We start from the raw sequence: 24,172 nt of genomic DNA on the forward strand, positions 1-24,172 counted from the left end.
TCATCTTAACTTCATTACGTTTTGAAGAACTTCCTGAGGCTATAGCTGTGAACAGTTAAACTGTCAATTAAAGAGTCCAGCCGAGCCGAATTAAGTTAATTATGTAGTTTGCCCAAAAGAGAGTGCCTGAAATCACAGACATTATCACTTAATCATCAATTGAGGGCGAGGCACCACACATCCACTGGCTGCACTTCCCGTATTGACCACTAGAGGATGCTGTGCCATGCAGCAGAGAAGTGGGCGGTAGGGGAGGAAGATGCGCGTGGCTGTCTACATCTTCATAATAGGTCTATATGCTTAAGACTGTTCTTTCGCACACTACGCTGCTAAACAACTTAGTGGGGGCCGAGGATGGGGGAAGCAGGGGTGAGAGTGAAAGGAGAGGTCTATGACGTTAGACTTCTTATCACTCACTGGCCCTCACGCCAAAAGTTTTAACGACAATGTCCAATTGTTTTATTTCTGTGATGGAAAGCGCGTGCATGGGTGCAGAGCAGTGCTGCATTCTGGCGCATGCAGCTTTACGGTAATACGTTGGAGAGAGCGTGTCCTTTGCATGTGTACTTTTAAAATAGCAATAATAGATTATGGATACAGGTGTGAGTGAGGGTGGTGTAGTAGGCTAGAATAACTGTTTAGTCAAAACCCAACACAGGCTATATAAAAAAATAAAAATAAAGAAAAGCCGTACAGACAAGCCATGAGATGCGAATTTCATATATTGGTGCTTTTTAGGTGGACGCCAACCCCCCGCCTCCCTAAACAAACAAACAAACACGCACGCGCTTACAAGCACGCACTCGTTAATATTCGGCGGTTTCAATATTGGGCAGCGTTTTGCGTGACTGCAGGAAACCGTTCTGAAAGTTATGAATGGAATGAGGTTGCGCACGCACAGCAGCAGCCTACACCAAACTAACTAGACATCAAAAACTAAACACTCAACCGTCAAAATACAGTCTAGTCTACGCTTGTAGGTTATTCGAGAGTCTCCCCGAATGTTTGCAAGTTTTAGAGACTTGAAGGCAAAGCGTTCATCCAGAGTATGATGACGTATGACAATCTGCAGTCCGGAGACGGTCTTATCTGAAGAATTTAGTTTTTTTTAAGTCACGTAGGCTATTCTTGCGCACCTGCGTAGCCAGTGTATGCCATTGCATCTGTGTTTGCAATCGAAGATACCAAATGCCACCAAAAGAAGTGAAAGGAGCAGGTATATTATTTGAATCATTTAACTGTCCACGTGAAAACAATTTGGAAACGCCGGCATTTGTCTTGGGCAGTGGTGGTTTTCACGGTGGATTATAATTGACTGGTTTTCCTTCGCTTTCTAATACACACTGGTGGACGAGAGGATTGTCGCGCTTCCCACTGCAGCTTGAAGCAGCACGCGCAGGCAGTTTTCTGTGCCACATTCAACTCGTAGTCATCTCTTGTGAAAGATGTCACCCAAATTACTGGCGTATCTTTTACTTCTTTCAGTGTTAAATGCATGGTAAGTGGGGCATCTTTGTTTTAATTATGTTGTTGTAGTGCTGCGTGAGGGCAGATTCAGTCATTAATTCATTCATATACCTGTAAATGGAACCTACCTCGTTTAAATATGTGCCTAAATTCCAAACATGAGTTATTCTCTTACTTTATTTAGCTTATAGCCTACACTGCTCCTTAAACTTAATAATACAACAAATCTTAAGTTGTTTTATTGAGGTAATATGATTAGAACAGTATCTGTCATATTATTTTAGGTAAACATCTGAGCCCATTTATCTATTTATGGATCTTTTGTAAGTGTTTATCGGATGCGTATTATTTTTTAAGGTGATACATTTTACATGTTGGCAAAGCTATGATTTACGACAAGCAATGTCTGTTTCAGACTGTGGTCTGAAAGGGCCCATAACACACAGTTCACTAACACTCAGCTGGTTTTATTCTTCATCCTTCATATGTTATAGCTTATGGTCCCCCTAAATTTGGTCATAGGCCTATAAACGTGTATCTAATTTTCCATAAACTCTCTAATAGACTCTCTTATAGTTATAGGCTTATCCATTGTACACTAATTGCTCATACATGTGATGATGGTTAAATCCAAACGATTGTGCGGCTTTCTAAAAAACCCTACTCTTATCGCAGTTCTGAAACAACCGAATATGACGAAGAATACGAGGATGTTACTGTGAACCAAATGTTGGCTCCCAAAACCCAGGAAAACGACGCAACGCAAATTCTGAACAACTTACTGAAGGAATATGACAAGAAACTACGGCCAGATATTGGAGGTAGGTCTCTTTCTTACAATGTGCGCTCCAGTCTTCTCATGCTGAGGTGCTGTGCATGATGCCGTATCCATGGAAAGTAGGGAACAGCTTGTTAGACGATTCCCACCACTCACCTCGCTAATGCAAAAAGTCGTAGTAATATTAATATTATCGGGGAACATATAATCGAAAACTGTTCGTGTTTATTTGACTTTTGTACACGCAGGTGTGTGTGTGTTTGCGCGCGCTTTTGTGTGTGCAGTTTACTCGGGTACAGTTAATTAAGCCGTCTCGGAAGGAGTAAATTATATTACTAGTCGTGAGATTTCAATGAAAACATATCCGTTCAAATTACAGTACAGCTTGTTGACAATGTGGCAGTGGTTGGGAATGAAAAATGCTGTAATTAGGCTGGCATTCACTAAATTCCAATTTATCTGGGGATCTTCATGAAATTGATTTTGCATTATGTCGTTTTTTTTTATTAAGAATTGGACTGCTTTAATGGTTTGCTGGATGCTGCTAACATTTAACTAAAGCCATTTTAGAAGTGCAGAACAGGTGTTTTATCCCCTCCCATCCCCATCCCTGCAGCCCCAGGCCCCTCACCCCACCTCCCTTATTTAGACATCTGTGGACCTATGCTTGTTAAATTATACAAGACAAACACATGTCCCAACCACAGGTTGTCCAGCCCATTGGCAGGAGACATAGTTAGCATCCTAGAGTAACCAGAGTAACAGACAGAAAGTGATATTGATTGCCAGCCATGTCCCCAGTTGCTTCTGTGATTGTTTGGGCCTTCCAGCATTCCTCTGGTACGAGTCAAAATCCTTTTCAGGCCTTTCAGAAAAGGTTTTAGGTGTGTGTCGCCCTGTTGTGCTCCGTGAGCAGGTCTTAGCTGGGCGCGGGTGTGAGTCACCAGGCTTTTCACCAAGAGAGAGTTCACGCATGCAGCTCTCTCTCTCTCTCTCCCAGCAGGTAGTAGTCTGCTCTCGGCTTCCTGCAGTCACAGTCGATGGGTGGCTTTGTGGTGGAGAGCTGGTTTGTGATTTTTATCTCAATGCTCCCTCATGGCCATTCATATCCCAAGACAATGTTGACATATTGGTTTACTGTATGTGTCAACATAATGGCATGGCATGGCATTGACACTGTACATCTACCGTGTACTCTCCCTGGATATATTATCAATATATTTCCTATTTTTCTGGGGATAATTCGGATGTTTTCGATGATTTATAATATATGGACGACTTGTGCGACGTTATGTCTTGCTCTGAGAATGCTGGACAGACTGCACTTTGAGCCTTCCTTCCTCCATCAAACCTATGAAATCCCAGAGACCGCTCCAATACAGAGCTGCTCAGTGCCTGGGAATGGATGGTTGTGGTCGCCCACTGCCTCATACTGGGATAATAAACATTGTGACCTTTTCCATCCTTCTCAGACACACACAAACACACATTCTCTCTCTCTTTGACATTGCAGTAGGTACATTGATGAAGCATCTACAGTGTAAATCTCAGGTCTGTTTTTCTCGTGGTTGTTCGGCCCCCAGTCAGCGACCTGTCCTTGAGACAAACGGCTAAACAAGAGACCAGAGTTATTTCGAAGAAGAAGACAACAGATGGGAAGCAGCCAATTAGACTTGATTTTAATCTACAGCCCTGCAGTTAGGAGCCACGGTTAGCCAGACATTTGCTTGTGGTCTTTGTCCCTCGTCTGACATGCTGCATCTGAACCATATTCTCTCAGGCATTTAATGAACTTGACTCCTTGAAAGCGTTCCATGGCCTCCGACTACTAACCCATAATGGCTTTGCGATGCTGAAATATAATATAGAGAGAGAGCACCTGTGTGGAAATGACTGCGAGCCAGCTCGGCAAATTGGACCCGCGATATTAGCACTGTCCTGTTTTGTCAGTGGTAATCGGCTGCTATAATTCCCCTCATTATGGCTTGGAGTTCCACTGCTGAGCCGTGCGCCGCAATTACCTGGCCTCTCTCTTACCAGCTCTTCACATAAAGACAATGAGGTATGCCGTGTTGCAATGTGTTAGGCTGCAGCACTAAGACTTCTTGCTGTGGTTTCTTTGTGCAGGGATGGTGGTGTGTACTTCCAGTCAACAGTGATCTGATCGAGGGTGCCTGCCCAAACGATGATCTCCTCAATCGAAAACGCAGTGCACATCGAATTTGTTTAGCTTGGATCAATTATAATCCACGGAACAAAATGGGGTCTGAAACAACACAACAGACTCCATTTTAGATTAAAAAAAAACGGGTTTCGGTGCAACACCTGTCCAGGATTGAACTGAATATTTTCATGGAGGTTCGGAGAAAACTGTTAAGAATGAATGACATGAATGTAGTCACATGATGGACTGCTCTCCTGTAAAATAAAAACGAGTCAGCAAACGGATATTACAGTTGGCTAAGATCAAACTGGCCATCCTCATTCCTCCGCCAGCCAGGAGACCCTACAGAGGATGACCTCGCAGATACAGATGAAGAAGATCTCAATCCTCCAGAGACCTGTAGGCTGCCGTTCACAAAATAAAGCGGTTCGCTAATGTGAGCTGTTTAACTGACGGGAAAATTCTAGTCTGAGGAGGGGGAATCACCGCTGTGACCTCATTTCCCCTGAGAACATAGGGATTTGAATGGCGCTAAATGCTTCGTCTCCGACCAAGACCTGGAGATGTAGGGCGTGGAGATCAGGGGGCCTCCCAGGTAGGTGTGGTGTTGGACTAGGACGGGCAGGCTTTGTCTCTAGGGGGGGTCCATGACAGGAGATAGACAGTGGCTCCTCGCTGACAGTGACTCGACTGTTGTCGGTGACACCTTCGGGTCGCCACTACGCCGTTGTCATTGTGTCCCGATTGTGTCAGCTTCCGTCGGGGCTGACGGGGGGGGGTAACCCTCCCATCTGGGTCAGACTCCCCAGCTCTGCTACGTGCCACGCATGCCGATGAGATGGCATCTTTACTCGGACGGCGGGAGGACTCGGGGGAAACCTGAGCCGGGCGAGCTAACCGCCTGTGACATCGGACGCATTGGAATTTAAGAAGCGGACACCGGGAATCAGCCCCAGTTTGCCTCAAGCGACGGGCTGTGTGGGTGGGACTGGGTGTCGGAGTAGATCTGTAGGCCGGAGGTCTGAGTGGAGGGGGTGACACTGTTCTCTGATTGGCTAGTAGGTGGACTCTCTCTCTCTCTCTCTCTGTCTCTCTGCCTGTCTGGACAACTGCTCGCTATGGCCTCTGCCATGCCTCTAACCTGGGATGTGAGAGGGGAGGTAGAGAAAGGAAGAGGAGTGGAGGAGAGGGAGGGTATGAGAGAAATAGGGAGGAAATCCACATCTTTAGGATTAGTGGGTTTGTGCGGGCGTGCATGTACAGCATATGGGAGGGAGGGAGGGAGGGAGGGAGGGAAAATACCCCAACCCTCCACCCCATTCCAGGCACATTAAATGGGTTCCCCCTCCGTCTCTCCATCTCTCTATCTCTGTTTCATTTTTCCTCTCCCTATCGCCTGTCAGTGTGTATTCAAGCCTGTTCATCTCTGACAGAGGGGAGAGAGCGCCTACTGTGAGTGCGTTAACCTCACATAGAACAAGGGGCTCCATGGCAGAACAGTCTGTTGCTTTTACCAATCAAATGTGAGGCAGGGAGGTGTGGTATTGATTCAGAAATCACATGAGAGCCAGGCAGAAATGGTGCCCATTGCTTCAATGAACACTGCATGTACAGTAATATACTTTGGTGAAACTCCCTATCTCTAGTGTTTATGTTTATTTAATGAGTTTGACTGCATTGCACTACCCCACACACTGCTGAGGTTTCCATTTCATGTTATGGCTCTCCACATACGAGCTCACCGCAGACTCTCTGAGATTACATCAGCAGAAGTTTTTTGTGAGTGAAAAATATATGGCCAAAAAATATATATGAATAACTTGACCTTTTTTCTTTCTTTCCCAGAACAGTTTTTTTTGTTGACTGATAATAATGATAGACTTTATTTATAAAACACATTAATAATAATAATAATAAGACTTTATTTATATAGCACATTTCATACAAGAATTGCAGCTTGAGGTGCTTTACATAAAATCAATAAAACAATAATACAAGAAAGTAAAACCCATCTGAAGCTGCAGTTTTTGCGATATCTCGAGCAACAGTCTTTGTGGTATCTGGTGATGATTGCAATACATCCTTATTGTATGCCGTGTCGACTGACATGAGCGATCACACTACGTAAGGTGGAATCACGATCGCGGCAAATGGTTAGCGATGATAGATGCATGTTTATTCCTACAGGCACAATGAGACCCAAATGATACCGTAATGACCATATCGCAAATTGGGAAGCATAGGTCGGTTCCTGCTTGCCCCTCCGTAATGAGAGCAACAGCAACTTCAACCCCACAGACCGTTTTTCTGGCTCAGCTAATGCATCTCTCTCCGTATCTCTCAGACTCCTCCACCAGCAGGTTGAAGTCTGTTACTGATTGCTTCGACCTATCGAACAACCCCTTTTTGCACCTTCGCCTCAGACACATCTCCGCTTTACTTCTCACTCGCCTTGAGCTCACAGCAGCTACAAAGCAAGAGCTTAAAGTACATTTTCAGACACCTTTCGCCCATGCCGGGGCTGGTTTCATGTCGGGTTTGGGTATTGGACTCAAGCCATGTTAAGGACACACAGGCCGGTCACCAGGACGAGCGTCCGCTCATTTTAATGTCACAATGACAGAACGTGAGACTCGTAGCTGAACTCCTTGGAGAAACCTGCGAGAGTCCTCTCTACCACCTGGCCCAAGTGTCACCTCCCCCTCTCCCTCCTTCCTCCATCTGTCTGGTCCCCTCCATCTTCTCTCCTTTTCCCTTTCCCTTAACTCTCCTCCCCTTCCCTCTCTCCTCTCTTCCCCTCCCTACCCTCGCCCCTGTCCTCCTATCCTTTCTTCTCCCTCTTCTCCCCTTTCTGGCTCCCCTCTCTCCTCTCCTTCTTTCCCCTTCCTCCTCTCTCCCCTCCTTTCCCATCTCTCCCTCCCTCCCCTCTCTCCTTTCCCCTCCCTCCTCTCCTCCAATCCCCTTCCTCCCCTTCTCCTCCTTTCCCCTCCCTCTGCTCCCATCTCTCCAAGTCTGACACATGATAGGCTTGGCACAGCCAGCCAGGGGGAGGAGGTCTGTTCTGCTTTTTGAATATTTCACAACCCCTGGCATTTTATCCAGTAATGAGCCTAGACAGTGAGGAGGGGAAGGGGAGACGTATAATGGAGATGAGAATGAGAGAGAGAGAGAATGAGAGAGGAGTGTATGGAGGGAAAGGCAGAAAAGGGAGACACGGTGGCATTTATCCCTGTGCTTTGCCACAGTGTTAGACGACACTAGCGAGGAACAGGGGAGACTCTTTTCTCCTTCACGGTGAAAGTGTGTGGGTGAGATCTCCTAAAGCACAGGGTCTGACTGCTGGCCAAAGGTGTGAAGTATGTGCTGTGGGCAGCACTCTACACCTCACCTTGTGCCTCCAAGTAATTGGTTACAGGGAATTATCAGAAGTCAAACAAGGAGGATTTCCCAGACTTAGAGAGGTGCTGGGCGAAAAGCAGTGGGAAGTTCTAAGCCCACAAAGGATAACACTCAGGCCAGGCGGATTGATCGTGATCAAGCCTGTTTGAGGTCGAACCAAATCGAAGCTTTAAATCCTTGGAAAACAGACCGATTTAGAGCATGCTCAGCGCGGCGCAGACTCGGGGGGGAAATGAGCGAGTGCGGAGAGTGCCTCTGTGGGCTCTGTTGTCTGAATCAGACCTGCTGTTTTCTGCTCTCTGTTTCAGCTGGCTGACACAGAGGCAGCGCATGTGTCTCCCCCCCCCCCCCTTCCCCCTCCCCCGCTCCGCCCCCCGCTGTAGCTGGTATCAGACGTTCCACCGCCATCCTCCACACCCCTGTGCATCTCATCCACTGATGAGGTCGACCTGAGATCTGTTGGGTCAGTGTAGTTATGCCCCCCCCCAAAAAAATTAAATAACAAAAAAGTTAAAAAGAAAGCAAAAAACAAGCCCCACAAAAAATCATCTAGATATGTTTCTGCTCCAGTTCAGGATCAGTCTTGGGTGATGACATGCGAATGTGACAAGGGCACGGCTAATTAGATCCGTGCGAATAATGGAAAGATTCGCCCCTCGGCCACACGCTCCCCGTCACCATGTGGCTGTCTGTGAACACGACAACCACACCGACGAGTCAGCCTCTTGTCCCCCCCCCCCCTCCCTTGCTCCTCTCTAGTAGCTAATGGGGTCTCGTTTATCAAGGCCCGACTTCTCCACAGACCCAGACAGAGATGATCTAGCGGCCTGCTTGTCATCCGCGCGGCCCGCCCTAATGAAGCACACGTCTCACACTGGGTCGCGTCCTCGCCGACGCAGGCGTGCTGACAGGGCGATGGCGGGTGCGTCACGGATGGGATGGCCATTCGGCCGCGGAGGATCCCGTTCCCACGCACCCCCAGAGCTGTGTGAAAACCCTGGCGCTCTGTTTTTTTGGGGGGGGAGTCTGAGAAGTTTCCCAGGTGACTCGAGTCCGTTTTGGAAGAAGCGATATTCTAACATCAGCGGTGGATCTTTTATTCGCAGGACATTTGAGAAAATAATATTTTGAAACATGGTTGTAAATGAGTGATGATGGTGGTCCTAGACCCTCAATAAGTCTATCAGGATCCCCCCAAAAAGAATGTGTTGTTTTTGTTTGGGGGAGTCCCACTAACAGGGGACCCAACTACATTTCAAGAGTGAATAATCCGGTTAGCTAATCTGAAATTATCGTGCAAAATGTTCAAATCCCAAACATAAGATTTCGTAACGATAAAAAGTGAAAAAGACATGTGTCCGCTGAAGGAATTCTTGCCTTGCACTCATCCCATCCTGCTGTCTTTTCTCCAATGGCAGCCAAGAGCAGTGTTCTGTCACATCAACTGCACCCGGGTGCCAAATCCAAGTGTTCACCCATGTCCTAGCCAGGGGCAAGGGAGCGATCTGTTCTGCTGCATATTTTAGGAAACCCATGTTAGATGACAGTCTCGTAGAGATGGCCCGAAGACAGAGGCAACTTGTACCGTTTGAAATGGGTGCAAAAAAGCCAGTGTGTGCGTGAATGAGCCACAAACCACGGAGTGGCACCGTGGAATCAACGAAGATGTCCTTTGTGTTTGGAGATAGAGAGCCCTCTCTGTGCCTTTTAAATCCCTCAGTTCAGCCGTGAGCACTGCTGAGAGAGGGATGAAGCCAGGAGAGGGATGAGGCTTCCAGGATGCCCTGCCGTCGTGTAGCTCTGATAGCGACAGGTAGCTGAGTCAGGGCCTGGTCACATCACTCTGGGACGCCTGGAAGAGAACCCTGGTAGCGTCCTTCAGTACCACCTGGCTGAGGTTCTGTCTCTCCTCACCTCTGACCCTCCTGTCAAGCCTGTTTACCCTTCATCTTTCCTCATTTCCCTCCCTATAGCTCATCTCTCCTCTTCCCCTCTTCTCCTCTCCCAGTCTCTCCTCCCTTCTTCTCCTGCCTCCTCCACTCCTCCTCTCTTCTCCCCTAACCACTGGATAATTACACCAGTCTGGAGCTGCAGTCTGGGCTTTCCAGGGCACGTGGGGCCCTACAGCATCAAGCCTGTGATGGGGGGGAACGCGTCTCTCTGACCCCTGTCAGGTTTGCGCCGCGCCGCGCTTTGAACAGTTTGTCCTCCACCTCCCTCCGACGACTCTGTCAAAGCGCTTTACGGGGGCGAGCGGACGACCCCCTCATTACCCTCCGGTCGACAGGCCTGCATTTGGATAAGCTTTTAATGGATGTTTATGAGATTCGTCGTGGTCATTATTGGTCCGCTGATGCTGAATTAATAAGCGCTCCGATCGTGTCTGACCACGGAATGTTCCCTCTGAGGGGAGGGGAACTGAGGTTGATGAAGGGGAGGGGAGGGGAAGGGAGGAGAAGGGAGGAGAAGGGAGGAGGGGAGGGAGCAGAGAGGAGCAGTGGTCAGGGTCGGCCAGCAGGGTTGGTTTGTTTATAATTAGTTTCTTGTTATTACGCTTGTGTATGAGTCCAAACCCTCCTGCAGCAAGCCCTCCAGAGGTCACCTGACACACAAGAAGGAAACTGCAGCTGCTGGCTCTGCACACTGATAAACAGAATAGAAATCACAACAATGACTCCCAAAGGCCAGTGGCACCACTGTGTGTGTTACAGAGGGGAGAAAACGTAATCTTTGGCCTTCCAGTTTATCTGCTTCATATGAGAATTCCGGTTTAGCTGCTCCATTTAAGAATTCCAGTTTACAGTTGATGGCTTTGTTCTTTTTGTTGACATGCGCAGGCACAAAGTAAATTGCATGTTTGGTTCAGCGCTGTAGTTCTACACAAGTATGCGCAGTGATGTCTGTGCGTAGAAGCATCAGAGGGACTCGTGTACTACATCTCCCAGAATGCCATTTGTTTTACCCGGCACCAGGACTAGCAGATGGGGGGGGACTATTGCGCCCGATTTAATTGGCCGAGACGTGAAACCTCTAAAGGCCGGTAATGCGCCATGATGGAGGAGCACTTTGCCACGCTGGCATGAGTTGTTTATTTCAGCCGTCCCATGTCAAGACGCCTGCGTAATAGATTTCAAAGATTGGGGCTTTAAACTGCGTTATAAGCTGAGCATGAAATCCTGTGTATGAATTGTTTATGACATGTTGTTCAATAATTTGACAGCGGAGGAGGAGGAAACCCCTGTGAGGCCTTCTGGGAACATCCAATACACGACTGGGGCTGGTTACAGGGGAGGTTTGAGGCTGGGGTTTAGTCTGTAAGGCCGGAAAGTGAGGTAGACCCTGGGTTAGAGGCTGGGTTTTGGTCTGTGAGGCCGGAAGGTGAGGTAGAACCTGGGGTAGAGGCTGAGTTTGATTCTGTGGGGCTGTAAAGCGTGATAGAGGCTGGCTGTGAGGCTGAGTCTTTGAGGCTGTGTCTTTGAGGCTGTCGAAGAGCCGGTTAGAGGCTGACGTTAAAGGCTGAGTCAGGAAGGCTACAGGGGTCATCGGAGGTCTGTGTGGACTGTAGAGGCTAGGGTAGAAAGCCCAGAGCTGTGTAGAGGCTTGCTGAGAGGCTGGAGGCCCATTCACACCCACACACACACACACACACACACACACACCCCCGCCCGTTCATCTCCCCACCTGCCTGCCATCACCTAGTGATTAATGTCCCGGGGCCAGACTGCCAGGCCCAGCCCCACCAGCCCCATCTCCCAGCCATCTCCAGGGGTACCAAGTCTGAACACGGATCAAAACGGCATTACGCACACGGAGCAACAAAAACACAAACAGACAAAGTTTCTTCAATTTTTCCTCACGCATGCTAGCCAGCCAGCCTCACCCTGCCCCCGCTCCGGGGCGAGGACAGGGAGATCCAGGCTGCTCGCAGGCCTTGTTCCCAGCTCCGGGCTGGGTTTTGCTGGAGCGAGAAGAGAGGTGTGAAAACTCTGTAAGTGATCCTGAGGTGGGATCACACTAAAACAAGCAACAGTGAGAGGAATCCTGGCCCTGGACAAAGTCGTTTTAGTCTTTTCAGCCTTGAAGTTTTGGCATGTGGTGAATGTTGTAACCACAGAATAATCCACCTCTCTCCCCTCGTGGAAACGCCCCAGTGGGACTCATTCAGGGTCAATTTTATGACGAGTGCAAATGTTTCTTCATTATAGCATATGAAAGGGGAAAAAAAGTGGTTATTGCCAATCATTACAAGTGCCCAATGTGAGCACATCTAGAGTCCGTCTAACAGGGCGGAATGTTCCAGATAAGCACTTTATGTCCTCTCTGATCGAAGATGAGCTGCATCCAAATACGCTCACTGCGTCTCTCTTTCTCCATATCAATATCTCTCTACCTCTCAACGACTCACACACCAAGCGTCCATAATAACAGAAAGCACATTAAGGCCTATCGACAACGCTGGCGCTCTCCAGGTTTTAGCTTGACTGTCCTATTCTACATAAAGATTATCTATAATGAGGCACCGTGCCGAGGTACGTGGTTTTGTACTCGCTTCTGGATGTTTCAGATGGACTATTTCTAACTGCTGTTTACAGGAAATGACATGGCAGGTGCTTCTTCACCTTGATATATGGGTGGATATTGAGTTTTAAGTGGAACTTTTTTCCCCTCCTCTTGGGCTAACTGTGTCATCAGGGTGGACGTCAGAAGCAGGCCGTAACTGTGTGTGAGGTCCATTCGATTCGGACCTCGTTAAAATGAGCACATACAACTATGATAGACGACCTCTGTTGTCGGACCTCGCTCCAACTCAGACGCTGGTCGCGGCCTGGTCTGAATACAGATGTGAGGAGGACTGCAGGTCAGTCTCGTACACACCTTTCTCTTCTGGCTGTGAGGTGACCGGCTGACTGGGACCGGTCGGTCTGAAGTCAGTCTGCCTGACTCTGTTCCTGACGGTTGTTGAGTTGTAATAAACTCACCATGTCGCTGTCTGAGGCTAATGACAGTGCAAAGCAAGGGGGTGGGGATTGAGGGATCAGGCTTTTTAAGACTGATCAGGTCTCAACACTGTGAGACCCCTCCGGCTCCAATCAGGATGGGGGGGGGAGAACTTGCTGCCCCGCCTCACAAAACCTTCCCAGAAGCCCTCACACCCCTTCCGCTCCCAATTTCCGACTGCATAGACGTACCATCGTTATGATTTTTTAGGGTTTTTTCCCGCAGGCACAAAATGTGCCCGTGGATTCTTTTGGTCTCGCAGCTCAAAGGGACATCAGAATTTGTCTGAAATGTTCGCGATGCATACAGAGTCTGCATATGAAAGTGGTGGGCTGAGAGGCTGCATCGAACCCTCCTTCCTGCAGGCCCCTCTGGCTCCCATGGTGACCATTGTGGCCTGGCATTTCAATGCCGCTATTTGAAAGGAGTCCCGCATTACCACTAAGGGTAACGCAGCATCCTTCCATTAACAGGCCTCATCGCGGGCAAAACTGAGTGACGCTTTGATGACAGGCTGTCGTCTCTGTCTTTCTTGGGGCATCTTCAACTTTGGATTTTCGATGTGTATTTGTTGTGGTTTTGATTTAATTGTTTCTTTTGTCTTAACACCCACGCCATTTCCATTCAGTGCCAATCGAAAAGCCCCTCAAATAAATAATCACTGCTGTTGGTCGTCTTAAAGAGCGGGTAGGTAAAGGTTCCTTGATTGTTTCGACGTAGGCTCAAGACTATCACTCAGCGTAAACATCCAAACCGGTTAACGAACATGACGAGTGGATGACGTCAGGCCGACGCACCCCCCTTGATTGCGATGATTGCAGTAAGACCTCACTCTTATTAGAACCAACCTCTGGTAATGAGATGAAGGAGGCCTGGCAGTGACGAGGGCCACGTCCAGATGGTGCAGAGCCACTAGGCTACTGCGCCCAATCACAAGCTCTGACAGATAGAACAGGTGCTCCACTCAGGTAGGCAGAGATCCAGCGTGCAGTGAAAGGTGAGACTTGTTCAACAGAGAGTCAATGGCACAGTGCGATCCTAGTAAGAACATTTATTGTCTAAAGTTAATATGGAAAGATATCCCAGATGTGAGATTGTGATTGTGTTCTTTTCGATTTTCATACGCTTTGCAGTGGAAAAACCCCAGCATGAGCTGTCTAGATAGGTGAGCCACGGCCAGCATGGAAATAAATATGGAAAAAACGGGCGTTTTCTTTCAAATGCAGTGTGATGAACAGCCCCAGTAGGAGGAAAGCAGATAAGTCTCTAACGACTGTGAATAAAAAGTGCTCCCTTTTTTAAATGGAGTATGGGAAAAGGGTGTCTGTGAACCATTCTGCAAAACAGATTGTGTTTTAACAAAAAAATTGTTCTTGAGGCTCCTCAGACATAATCCATTGTCAAATATTCATTATAGATAGCCTCACGGAGTCTTGGTCCTGGACATGTCTGCAGCAGTATTACTGTCCCTGTTGAGTATTACATATTATTATGATAGTATTATGGTTCCAGGGTGTTGTAGCAGTAGTATGACAGTGTCTAATTGTCTCCCCTCTGAGACTGCTGTGAGCAAGGGTGAAATAGTCAATCACACATTGGGGGGGACAGCTTGGGAACTTTCTATACTGGATATTTACCATCCATAAATATGTGCCAAATGTCTGTCTGATTTTATGCTCCTAACTCACTCATTGGCGGTGCACAAGTGTACAAAGTTATAGGGAAAACCTGACATGGATTTCCGGAGAATTAGGTTTCGTTAATGTATAGTGTAAGGCAAGTCGAATGGATTTGGGAAATGGACCGGCTGGGTTTTGATATTTTCGGAGCTGGAAAGAAAGACGTACTAGCAGTCACATGGATATTGCCCACATAATCATACAGTATGATCAGATATTGGGGGGGACGTGTCCCCCTGACCCTCCGTAGAATTACGCCTCTGGCTGTGAGACGGCACCTCTTCAACTCGTGCTTCTCGTGCTAATCATCCACCTCATCGGCTGTGCGTGCCCGCTCTTCCACGCACGCGTGATCGTACCGTCACGTGTCCACCCGTGCCTCTGCTCGCAAAGAAGCGCCGTCATGACGGGACGGGACGTTTGGGCGCTAAACGATGAGACGTTGAGTCGTGGGCTGGGATGAGCGGGCGGGGAAACACCGCGGCGTGGTCATCACCGCTCCGTACGACCACAGGCTTGGGCGAGGACTTCCTTGTTCCACACAAACTGGTCTGGTGGCGCGGACTCGTATTTAACGAGCCGCTTTTTGATAGCGAGAAGCGGGTACGTGTCGTCCGATAGGACGCAGGATTTAGGTTGGGTTTAGGTGGAGTTCGGTGGGCGTAGGTGAAGCCTCGTAAAAAGGGCTGTACTAATAAAATGTGATTTGATGTGACGTTGACCTTGATTCCCTGTTCCTCCGCAGTTAAACCGACCATCATCGACGTGGACATTTATGTGAACAGCATCGGGCCAGTGTCATCCATCAACATGGTAGGTGAATGAATGTTGTCGTGCCAATACAAATGTTATGTTGTATGAGCAGTGCTGTGTGGACTGTACACTTGTGGATAGCTTTCCCAAGCAGGCACAATAAGACACACTGACACTCTCTCACAGACACACACACACACACTTACATTCAGACTCTCTTGGATTCCGCTGTAGAGGCGTGGACCAGTGTTTGTACGTTGACCGCCGAGCCCGAAGCCTCCATTGTTGCGTGATGATTTGTAGCTTTCAGTCACAGTTCACAGCGGACCTGGGAGGTGTAAAAGTCATCTCGAGTTCCTTAGGGAGAGGCGGATAACTAGGAGGGAGGGTGAGAGTGAGAGATTAGAGTGGGTGAAGGGGGAGCTTAGTTGCGGATAATAGAAGGTGGGAGGGAGGGAGAGAGAGCGAGGGAGTGCGGGAGGGAGGGAGGGATAGAAAGAGTGTTCAAAGAGGAAAACCTGCTCAAACCGGAGGTGGAGAAAAGAAGTGGATAGAAAAGTACAAAGTTGAAAGCAGAGAATCCATGAGACGGACATGCGAAGAGTTTCCCAGAACAGAGGAAGAAGAAGGCCTGTGTATAGAAGGCTGTTGGACGGGTGGCTGGGATTGGGGTTAGGACCTTGTGTGTGTGTGTGTGTGTGGCGGGGGAAACACTGGTAGATTTGAGTTTGGAGACAGGGATGTGTGCAGTGTGAAAAGAGTGCTGAGCCAAACAGAAAGGAAACATTTCCTCTGAGATCTTGGGAGAGCAGAGGTCCTCTCTGCTGCTTCTACAGACGAAGCAAGCTCTGCCTTTCTCAGGGAGGAAAAACCCAAATAATGAGGTAACTATCCGAACCAGCGGGCCTTATCTACTAATTAACTACTAAAGAGAGCATTTCATCCACTTCCTTTAATTCCTCAGGAACAGGGTAAAGCGAGGCATGAAATGCGCTCCAAACCTGATTCGTGAGAGGTTTCAAGGTCAGGATGAGTGGGGCCAGGTGAGGTTGACTTGGTGACGCCATGTCTAATCCTGGAGATCCAAACACTGGTGATTACCAGCGCTGTGTGGGGTTGATTGGCATGTGCTCGTACAATCTGCAGGCTCCTGTATAGCATGCTTCAAGAAGCGTCAACAGTGATCACGGGCCTATTCATTTAGCAGGGTTTCAACTACAGTCCACTTGATCCAATTTAGCAATCAATTTAGCAATCTTATTAATTTCAGTTTATTGCCTCAGTCTTATAAACTGTCAGAGTAATAAAAAAAAAAAACGCTAAAAAAACACATAGCTTTTACATCTCAACATTGCTCCCAGACTATTATAGTATCTCCCCATCTCCCAATAACTCACTTATGCTCTGTGACAATTTAATTCTCTGGGGAAATGCCAGAAGTACTATAGTAGTGGGAATGAGAACATTAGCAGTTTATTATGGTGTTTCACCGGCTGTTGGATGATCAGTCACAGTACAGAAAAGTCCATCTGCAGCCGTCTGATGGTATACACAATGTGTTTTCCAAATCTTGCTAAACCCCTTCCAAGTCAAAATATCACAGTCAACAAATGAAACAAAACGTCTCCCTTAACCCATCCCTGCTTCCCTTAATCTCTCTGAAGCATAGTGTGTTTGCATGTTACGGCATGGTATATGGTTTGACAAAACTGATACAGTAGAGTAGTGGATGTTACTGCTCTGTACATCATCTCAATGCCAAATAGTAATCATGATTGGCATGCTGAAATTCCTCTGAATGGATTGTGTCTATCTAGTCTGTCCTGTGCAGCTAGACAAGTTAATTTCCCATCGCTTTCTTTCACTGAGGGCAATCTATCAATCCAGCCATTGTGTCACTTCTTTATTGTTTTCTGATGTCTGCAGAGTGTACAATTAAAACTGGGATGACATCTCAAGGAGATGGATGTTGACAGAGTCGTTGTGCATCATGAATGGCGATGCGTGCGCCGCAATCTCACAAAGACACTGTATGATAAAATGATAGCTAACACTACACAGGCAAAAGTGTGTGTACACTGTGAACCCAATACATTCATAATATTCATAACTTTGGGGGAAACTGATTACATCAAACTATGTAAATCATCAAATAAAAATCTTTAATAACCCAGTAATCTATATAATCTATTGATTTAATTAATGTTTTTTTCATTATAAGAGATAAGATGGCTTAGTTTGATGTAGTCAGTTTCCACAAAAGTTGTGATTAAACTCCTTTAAGGTAGCATTATTCTCTTCATCACTGGCCCCATTTTCCAGTTCTTATTCATGCTCATCCCGCCATCGCCGAGGACTCAGGAAGAGAATCAAGAAAACCCCCCCAATCTGACAGGGACGGACGTAGAACGCTTCATGGATAATTTACCGCCAATTTACTAATCGGGCGATCATTATTCAAGAGCATGCTGGGAGATCCTCGAAGAAAAGCAGATCAAGCTTTTAATTGGTATGCGCGTCATGTTGCCCAATCATTGTCAGGTAGAAACCATTCTCACAACGTCCTCCGTTGGCAGTTGGCTGGGGTTGGGGGGCGGACAGTGTTGGGGGGGGGGGGGGGGGTCTCCTACTGGTCGTCTTTTACTTGGAAGTGTAAATATGACTCGGAGGAAGAGTGTTGAGTTAATCATTTATTTTCTTAATGTCTTGTTATCTTTGCTGTGATCCAAAGTGGAGGTCATATCCCAACGAGCTGGTAAAGCAAGAAGGTTCTGCGCAAACCGGGTGAAGGGGTGACTGTTTCGTTTGTGGAGGCAACGAGAGCATCCTTTTGTGCGTGTTTGCGTCCTTGTTGCATACGTGGGAGACAAGAATAGATTGCGAAAGAGGATGTTGAGACACGGGTCTCTTTCAGCAGCACCTTGGTGATGCAGTTCAAACAGACTCCAGGATTACAGCTAACAATGCTTTGAAAGGGAAGAGGGCTTAGTGAATCCACCGGGTCATGACCACCACAAAACACTGCTGATACCTCCCGGGGAGGAGCGAGGGACCAGCCAGGGAGTCTGTCCTCCGCCTGTCCTGCCGCCTCCCACAAGACCGGCTGGGAACAAAAACAGCAGCTTTCCTTTTCTTTCGCCCTAAGCCTCGCCACACTCCATTACCCTCAGGGCTCCAGCCCCTCAGACTGTGCAATGATCCGGTGGACAGCTTGCTGCCTTTTCCTGCCCATTTCGAATACACGTCATCTGTTCTCTTGGGGGAGAAAGCAGGTCACCCGACAGCCTCACCTGCCCGTACCGAGCCAAGGGCGTCTGTGTGTGCTGTTCGACGGAGATGATACCCGCGGAAGGCCCCATCGTGAGCCACATCCTGATGTGAGGGAGGCCTGTTTCCTTTCCGACATGGGACACGTCGTGGAAGATTGTAGGAAGCGCCCCCAGATTGCGGTGACCCGATTTTACAGAGTAACACGGCGGATATCGCTATATATATTATTATTTTTTACGACGTAGTCAAGGCGGCAGGCGTGTGTTGCTTAGGCGGCCGCCTTAGCTTCAAAGCGCTGCGGGAAACCCTGGATTTGGGGATGGTTTTAGTGCAGTGGTTGACTGCAGATCCAGGGGACGCGGGTTTGAATCCCCCCTCTACTGGTAAACAAATGCGGGGGTCAGACGGCTGAGCGGTTAGGGAGTTGGGCTATTAATCAGAAGGTTGTTGGTTTGATTCCTGGCCTTGCCAAATGACGTTGTGCCCTTGGGCAAGACACTTCACCCTACTTGCCTCGGAGAGAATGTCCCTGTACTTACTGAAAGTCACTCTGGATGAGAGCGTCTGCTAAATGACTCAATGTACTATTATGTTTGACAGCAAGATGACCACTTCCCTACTCTTTGCTTAGTTGACATTGTTATCCAAACTCCAACTGCCTTTAAGGTCTGAGGTAAATCGATCAGTCAGCAAAAACAATACACTTTATAAAATAGTTTCAAAATCTATCTAACACGCCACTCCAGTTTCTGTTAACATAACATGAGGGCTTTGCCTCTGTGGTTGTGCTCAGACAGCTCCTCACCACATCCTTCTGGAAGGACGATGCCACCTGTCAGCCCAGGTGAAGGGTTCTCCTCACCCTCTACAAGGAATACAGTGTTTCTGAGTGGGGGGGGTGATTGTCTTCACCACAATGAGTAATTGTGAAGGGGTAGGAAACAGACAGAGTGCGAGAGAGAGAGACTGTGACAGAGAGTGAGAGTGAGAGAGAGAGAGTCTTTTTATCTGCTTTAGAACAACAAGGTAGAATTCAAACAATGTGGTTGGACACATTGCGCGAGCGGATGTTTGGCTAGTTGATTTGTTGAATCTGGCCTTAGTGTAAAAGCATGGTCATTTATGTTTTCCTGCGGATCTTGAAGGCTTTGCTAAGTTGTTGGTATACAAAGACCATTACCATGGTTTCCTGTAGACTTTGGATTTGAAAAAGAGCTCAGGGTTTTAATAGTAAATGTTCTGTCGAATGATGCCCTCCTATTTGAAGGATTGATGGCACACCTAATCAGCTGGTTGCCTTGGTGCGTTTTAAATCACAGCCATATATCTGTTGATTGAATCTGACAGTATGACGCTAATGGATGAATGACAACTGTCATTAGAGTCTGTCAAGAGGAAACCAGTTAGTTCTCCCTAGACAATGGCTGTCGTTCTCCCTGACGTAACCTAAACTGAGAGGAGCTCCTAGTCCTTAGAAATTATTCATCCTAACATTTGAGCCAAGCCCTGCTGAAGATCCTGAAACAGAAGAGACGAGGGTGAGGAAAGCTAAATCTGTCACAACACAGTTTGACACAATTCAAAAATGCATGCTGGTCACCTCAAGTGACACATCAGAACAAAGTATTTTTTTATTCGCTTTTTGATTGATTTGCATTGGTAGATTTGTTCCTTGAAATATCCTTTGAGTTTGTTTCCACACATTTTGTTTCCTGCACAATCTTGGGGCCGAAGCTGAATGTCATCATAACTGACTTTTTTCTTTCATTCGTTGTATGATAAGAATCCGACACCAGAAACTATCAACACCCACATCTCCTGAAATACATTTCCCAAAAAAACAACATAGACTCTTGACATTGTGGGGGAAGATCAGAGGATAAAAAGTTACTATTTTTCTGCTTACACAGTGCACTGTTTGGTGTGGTTATAAGTCCTCCAAACTGTGTATTTGTTATCATATTTTACATCCTGTAGGTCATTTATTAACTACAAGACATTCCGTGTTTTTAGAATAGTCTAAAGTACAAGCACAGTCATTGTGTGACAATGGGTTCAAACAATCACAAGCTTTGAGCAGAATATTCTTTCCCATTATGTTCATTCCTGTTTCTTATTAATTTTGCCTATTTAGCCCAGGTACTCGACACGCAGGATTATCTTAAGGTGCCTGACTGGGTGATGGATATGTATTTTAGAGCTAAGATCTCTCCGTCCTTCTTTTGCCACTTGCTGTGCCGGAAAAATAGATAGTATATTTCGCATTTTGAGGTTCGTACTGTAAATGAAGAAGCAAGTGAAGCCCTTTGCACCTTCTGTTCCATTTCCTTTTTCTCAGAAAGCAGGTGCAGCCCTGTCGTCAGGGAACAACAGTAATTTTTCTTTTCTTCTTTCGATAACTTACCATAATTACCACAGAGGAAGTATTCTGTCACTTGACAAGGTGAGTCATCCTGTATGAGAGACCAGCGCGCCTATGAAACACTCCAGGTATTTTACGTCCTCTTGTGCTCATGAATCAGAGGATGTCAAGGAACGAAACCAAAGGGCAATCGGCAAAAATATAAAAAAACAGACACAGTTTTATGATCGTGTTTATGACAGGGATGAGGGTCCAAAGACTTGTCGTTTTTCTCACACGTCCGATCGACCAGATCCTGCGAGAAAGCTGTGAAATGCCCGTGACTGAATCACACACACAAAAAAAAAAAACTAAAGACTCCAGTTCTCCTCATTAAAGCATCCGAGTTTTGAGATGGCTGCCACAACTTGAGGTGGCTATTTTTAAACATCTTGGTCACTCAGTGTCCAAGGCAACCCGAGCCCAGGAAATCCTAGCGAGGCTGAAGCCCCTGGTGAGGAAAGGGAGGGTTGTGTGTGGGAAGGGGGAGAGCTGGGCTGGCTAACCTCATGGGAAATCGGTCATAGTCACCTCAATCCACTCCCCACCCCCCCTTCTCCTCGCGTATAGAGAACCAGCTCCAGCTCACCTCAGCTGGTTACTATGACGAGGACCCTGTGATCTCCAGTGTTGCGACGCCTCCTCAATACTCCCCCGGTCACGGTCTCTGGGTGCTGGGTTAATGGAACTCCCTCCAGGATGTCACCTGGAGGCTCATCGACGCCGTACAGTCACATGACCAAGAGACCGCATCTTCCCAGCGTATATTGAGTTGATGTAAAAAGAAAAGTAAAAAGATATTTGCGACTGCTGTTTTAAAAAGGCTGGAGAAACAATAGTATAATGGGAAAGGTAGGTCAGCAAATTTACAAATACCCCCGGACAAAATTGTGGATAATATGCATTTGGGTCTCTGGAGCCATATTTTTCCCTTGATTAGCCTCAAAGATGCATCTCATTTTTGCAATCTTCTGGGTTGAGGATTTGGGTAATGAAGTCATCAGAATGAGCATCTCCTAATCAGGTTGTTGGTTACGCCATAATCAGAACAGATCACTGTGGAATACTAATATTCTAGAGTGGTTCAATCACTTTGAGTAAATGCATTTAAATAAAAAAATATTTCCAAAGATTTTCGAAAACTTGTGTTTCTCACACACACGAGGGACCACGCTATTCTCACCTTGGCATCCCCTCTCTCTGTCTCTCCGTCTCTCTCTCTCTCTCTCTCTCTCTCTCTCTCTCTCTCTCTCTCTCTCTCTCTCTCTCTCTCTCTCTCTCTCTGTCTCTCTGTCTCTCTCTCGATCTCTCTCTCTCTCTGTCTCTCTCTCTCTCTCTGTTTACTCCCCCTCTTTCTTACTTTTACTCTTTCTCCTTATCCACGCATACACTCTCCCTCTTTCTCTCAATAACCTTAACCCTTAACACGCCTCTACCCAATTCCCCCGACGGTAAGGAAAGTGGGTTATCCAGGGACTTCTGAGTTTCCTTGGATTGTCTTTCCTGAGGTCCGTCTCTGTGGGGTTGGAACCAGCAGCCCCCACACTGTCACTTCAGGGCGAGCAACGCTGGATAATAATCACTGTGGACGAGGAGGGGCACTGGGCCTGTGGGGAAGGAAGTGGATTGCGAAGGCAGACCTGCATGATTATGGGCAATGGTGGTACTGGAGCCTGTGGAGTCAGGTGTTGATTAGGAATAGTGCCGAATATAAGACATGGTATGTTTGAGTTGGAGTTACTTCTGTAAAGTGGAAAAGGCCCACATGCTGACTAGACACTGCAGGAGAGGGTCCGCGCTCACGCAAGCACAAAAGGGGCACACGTCGACCTATCTTATGTCGATGTATTCAATGGGACGAAAAACCTTTTCATGAACAAAAAGAATGGACACACTTGGAAGCATACTTAAACTTACATACAGTATATCTAAATATGTTAGTACTTGGCAAGTATACTCTACGGATGATATGTTTTGTTTGGGAGGATACAGACTGATTTCCTCCCAGGGAAAAACTCTTGGAGCTAGTAGACCCCTTACAGTCGTCTGGCCCTGTTGTCTGGCTGCTATAAATACTAAAGTCCATTCGCCAGCTGTAAAACCCAGGACAACACTGACTTCAGCATATCTACCTGGTGGGATAAGTCCAAACACAGCACAACTTATCTCTCTGTCATCTATTATTTCTGTCCGGACTTCAGATGATAAGAATCCTGTTTCCCCTGGCCGCCCTCTCTCCTGTGCTTGCTGCTGCTCGCTCGCCCTGACGGGACAGCGTGACACAGCTACAGATCCAAAATGACCCCCTGGGTCTCCGACACAATGAACTGATGGAAAACGTCTACCCCCTAGACAGACTTGCAGGTACACTAGGAGGAAGGCAGGCAAGCAGGAAATGACCCAGGCTGGACTCAAACCCGAGGCCCCACGGTAAAGCCTACAAGGTGCACGCACTTAACCGGTGAGCCACTGAAGCACACTGTGCAAAAAAGAAACAAAATTTAACAAGAAACGGAAAAATATGAATTAATAATAAAACCGTTCTAAATAAATAGCAGACTACCTCTCAGAAGTGCAGAGCGCTAAAGTGGATGCATTGAAGGAAAACGTTATATTCTTATGGTGTCAATGAAACTGTTTATCTGTATTCTCAGGAAAGAGGAGCCCAGAAAACCAAAGAAAAGACACAGGGGAAAACTGGGAAGAATGTTACATTTTCCTTCCAGCCACAGCAATGAATACACAAGTGGAACACGTTAAACTTGGTGCGAAGAATTATTTAGACTTGACTGAATCTTTCAGCATGAAAGTCAGGAAAGCTTTCGCTGTAAAGGATACATCTACATCTGTGAGTCACAAATCAAGTGAATGGTGTGTTGATTTGACTCTAAATATCCCCATCTTTCTCCAGATGAGATGCGGGAGGCAAGTTAAAATGGTATACACTGTGGAAACCACTGGCTATATATAAGAAAGAATTAAGCAAGATAAAAAGATTAATAACGACATACAACTGCATTGTGCTAACTAATTTCCAAAGGAGCTGAACATTGTGGTGCTTTTGAGGGAGAAATCTAGGCACCCAATGGCAGGGACTGCAATGTATTCTTCACAATTGCATTCTGGGTAAAGCAGCACAATGGCCAAGAGTGATGAAGAAAAAGAATCTATAGAGCTTTATTGAACTGGCATTCGGGCCATGTGTCTAGTGGAAAAAAATATTTTCTTTTCAAGGCCATGCTACAATGTGGTGACTTGTGCTG

General features: G+C 47.0%; 1 protein-coding gene across 1 annotated transcript in view; it reads left to right on the forward strand.

The window, feature by feature from the left end:
- The first annotated feature begins 898 nt into the window (after nucleotides 1-898).
- Nucleotides 899-24,172, forward strand: part of LOC124478662 (gamma-aminobutyric acid receptor subunit gamma-3-like) — a 55,234-nt gene continuing 31,960 nt past the window's right edge. The window contains exons 1-3 of the mRNA XM_047037015.1: nucleotides 899-1,498; nucleotides 2,143-2,288; nucleotides 15,231-15,298. Of these exons, the coding sequence (XP_046892971.1) occupies nucleotides 1,446-1,498; nucleotides 2,143-2,288; nucleotides 15,231-15,298 (267 nt within the window). The 5' untranslated portion in view covers nucleotides 899-1,445. The remainder of the gene's footprint in view (nucleotides 1,499-2,142; nucleotides 2,289-15,230; nucleotides 15,299-24,172) is intronic.

This window comes from Hypomesus transpacificus, chromosome 16 (genome assembly GCF_021917145.1).
Source record: "Hypomesus transpacificus isolate Combined female chromosome 16, fHypTra1, whole genome shotgun sequence".
Classification (NCBI taxonomy): domain Eukaryota; kingdom Metazoa; phylum Chordata; class Actinopteri; order Osmeriformes; family Osmeridae; genus Hypomesus; species Hypomesus transpacificus.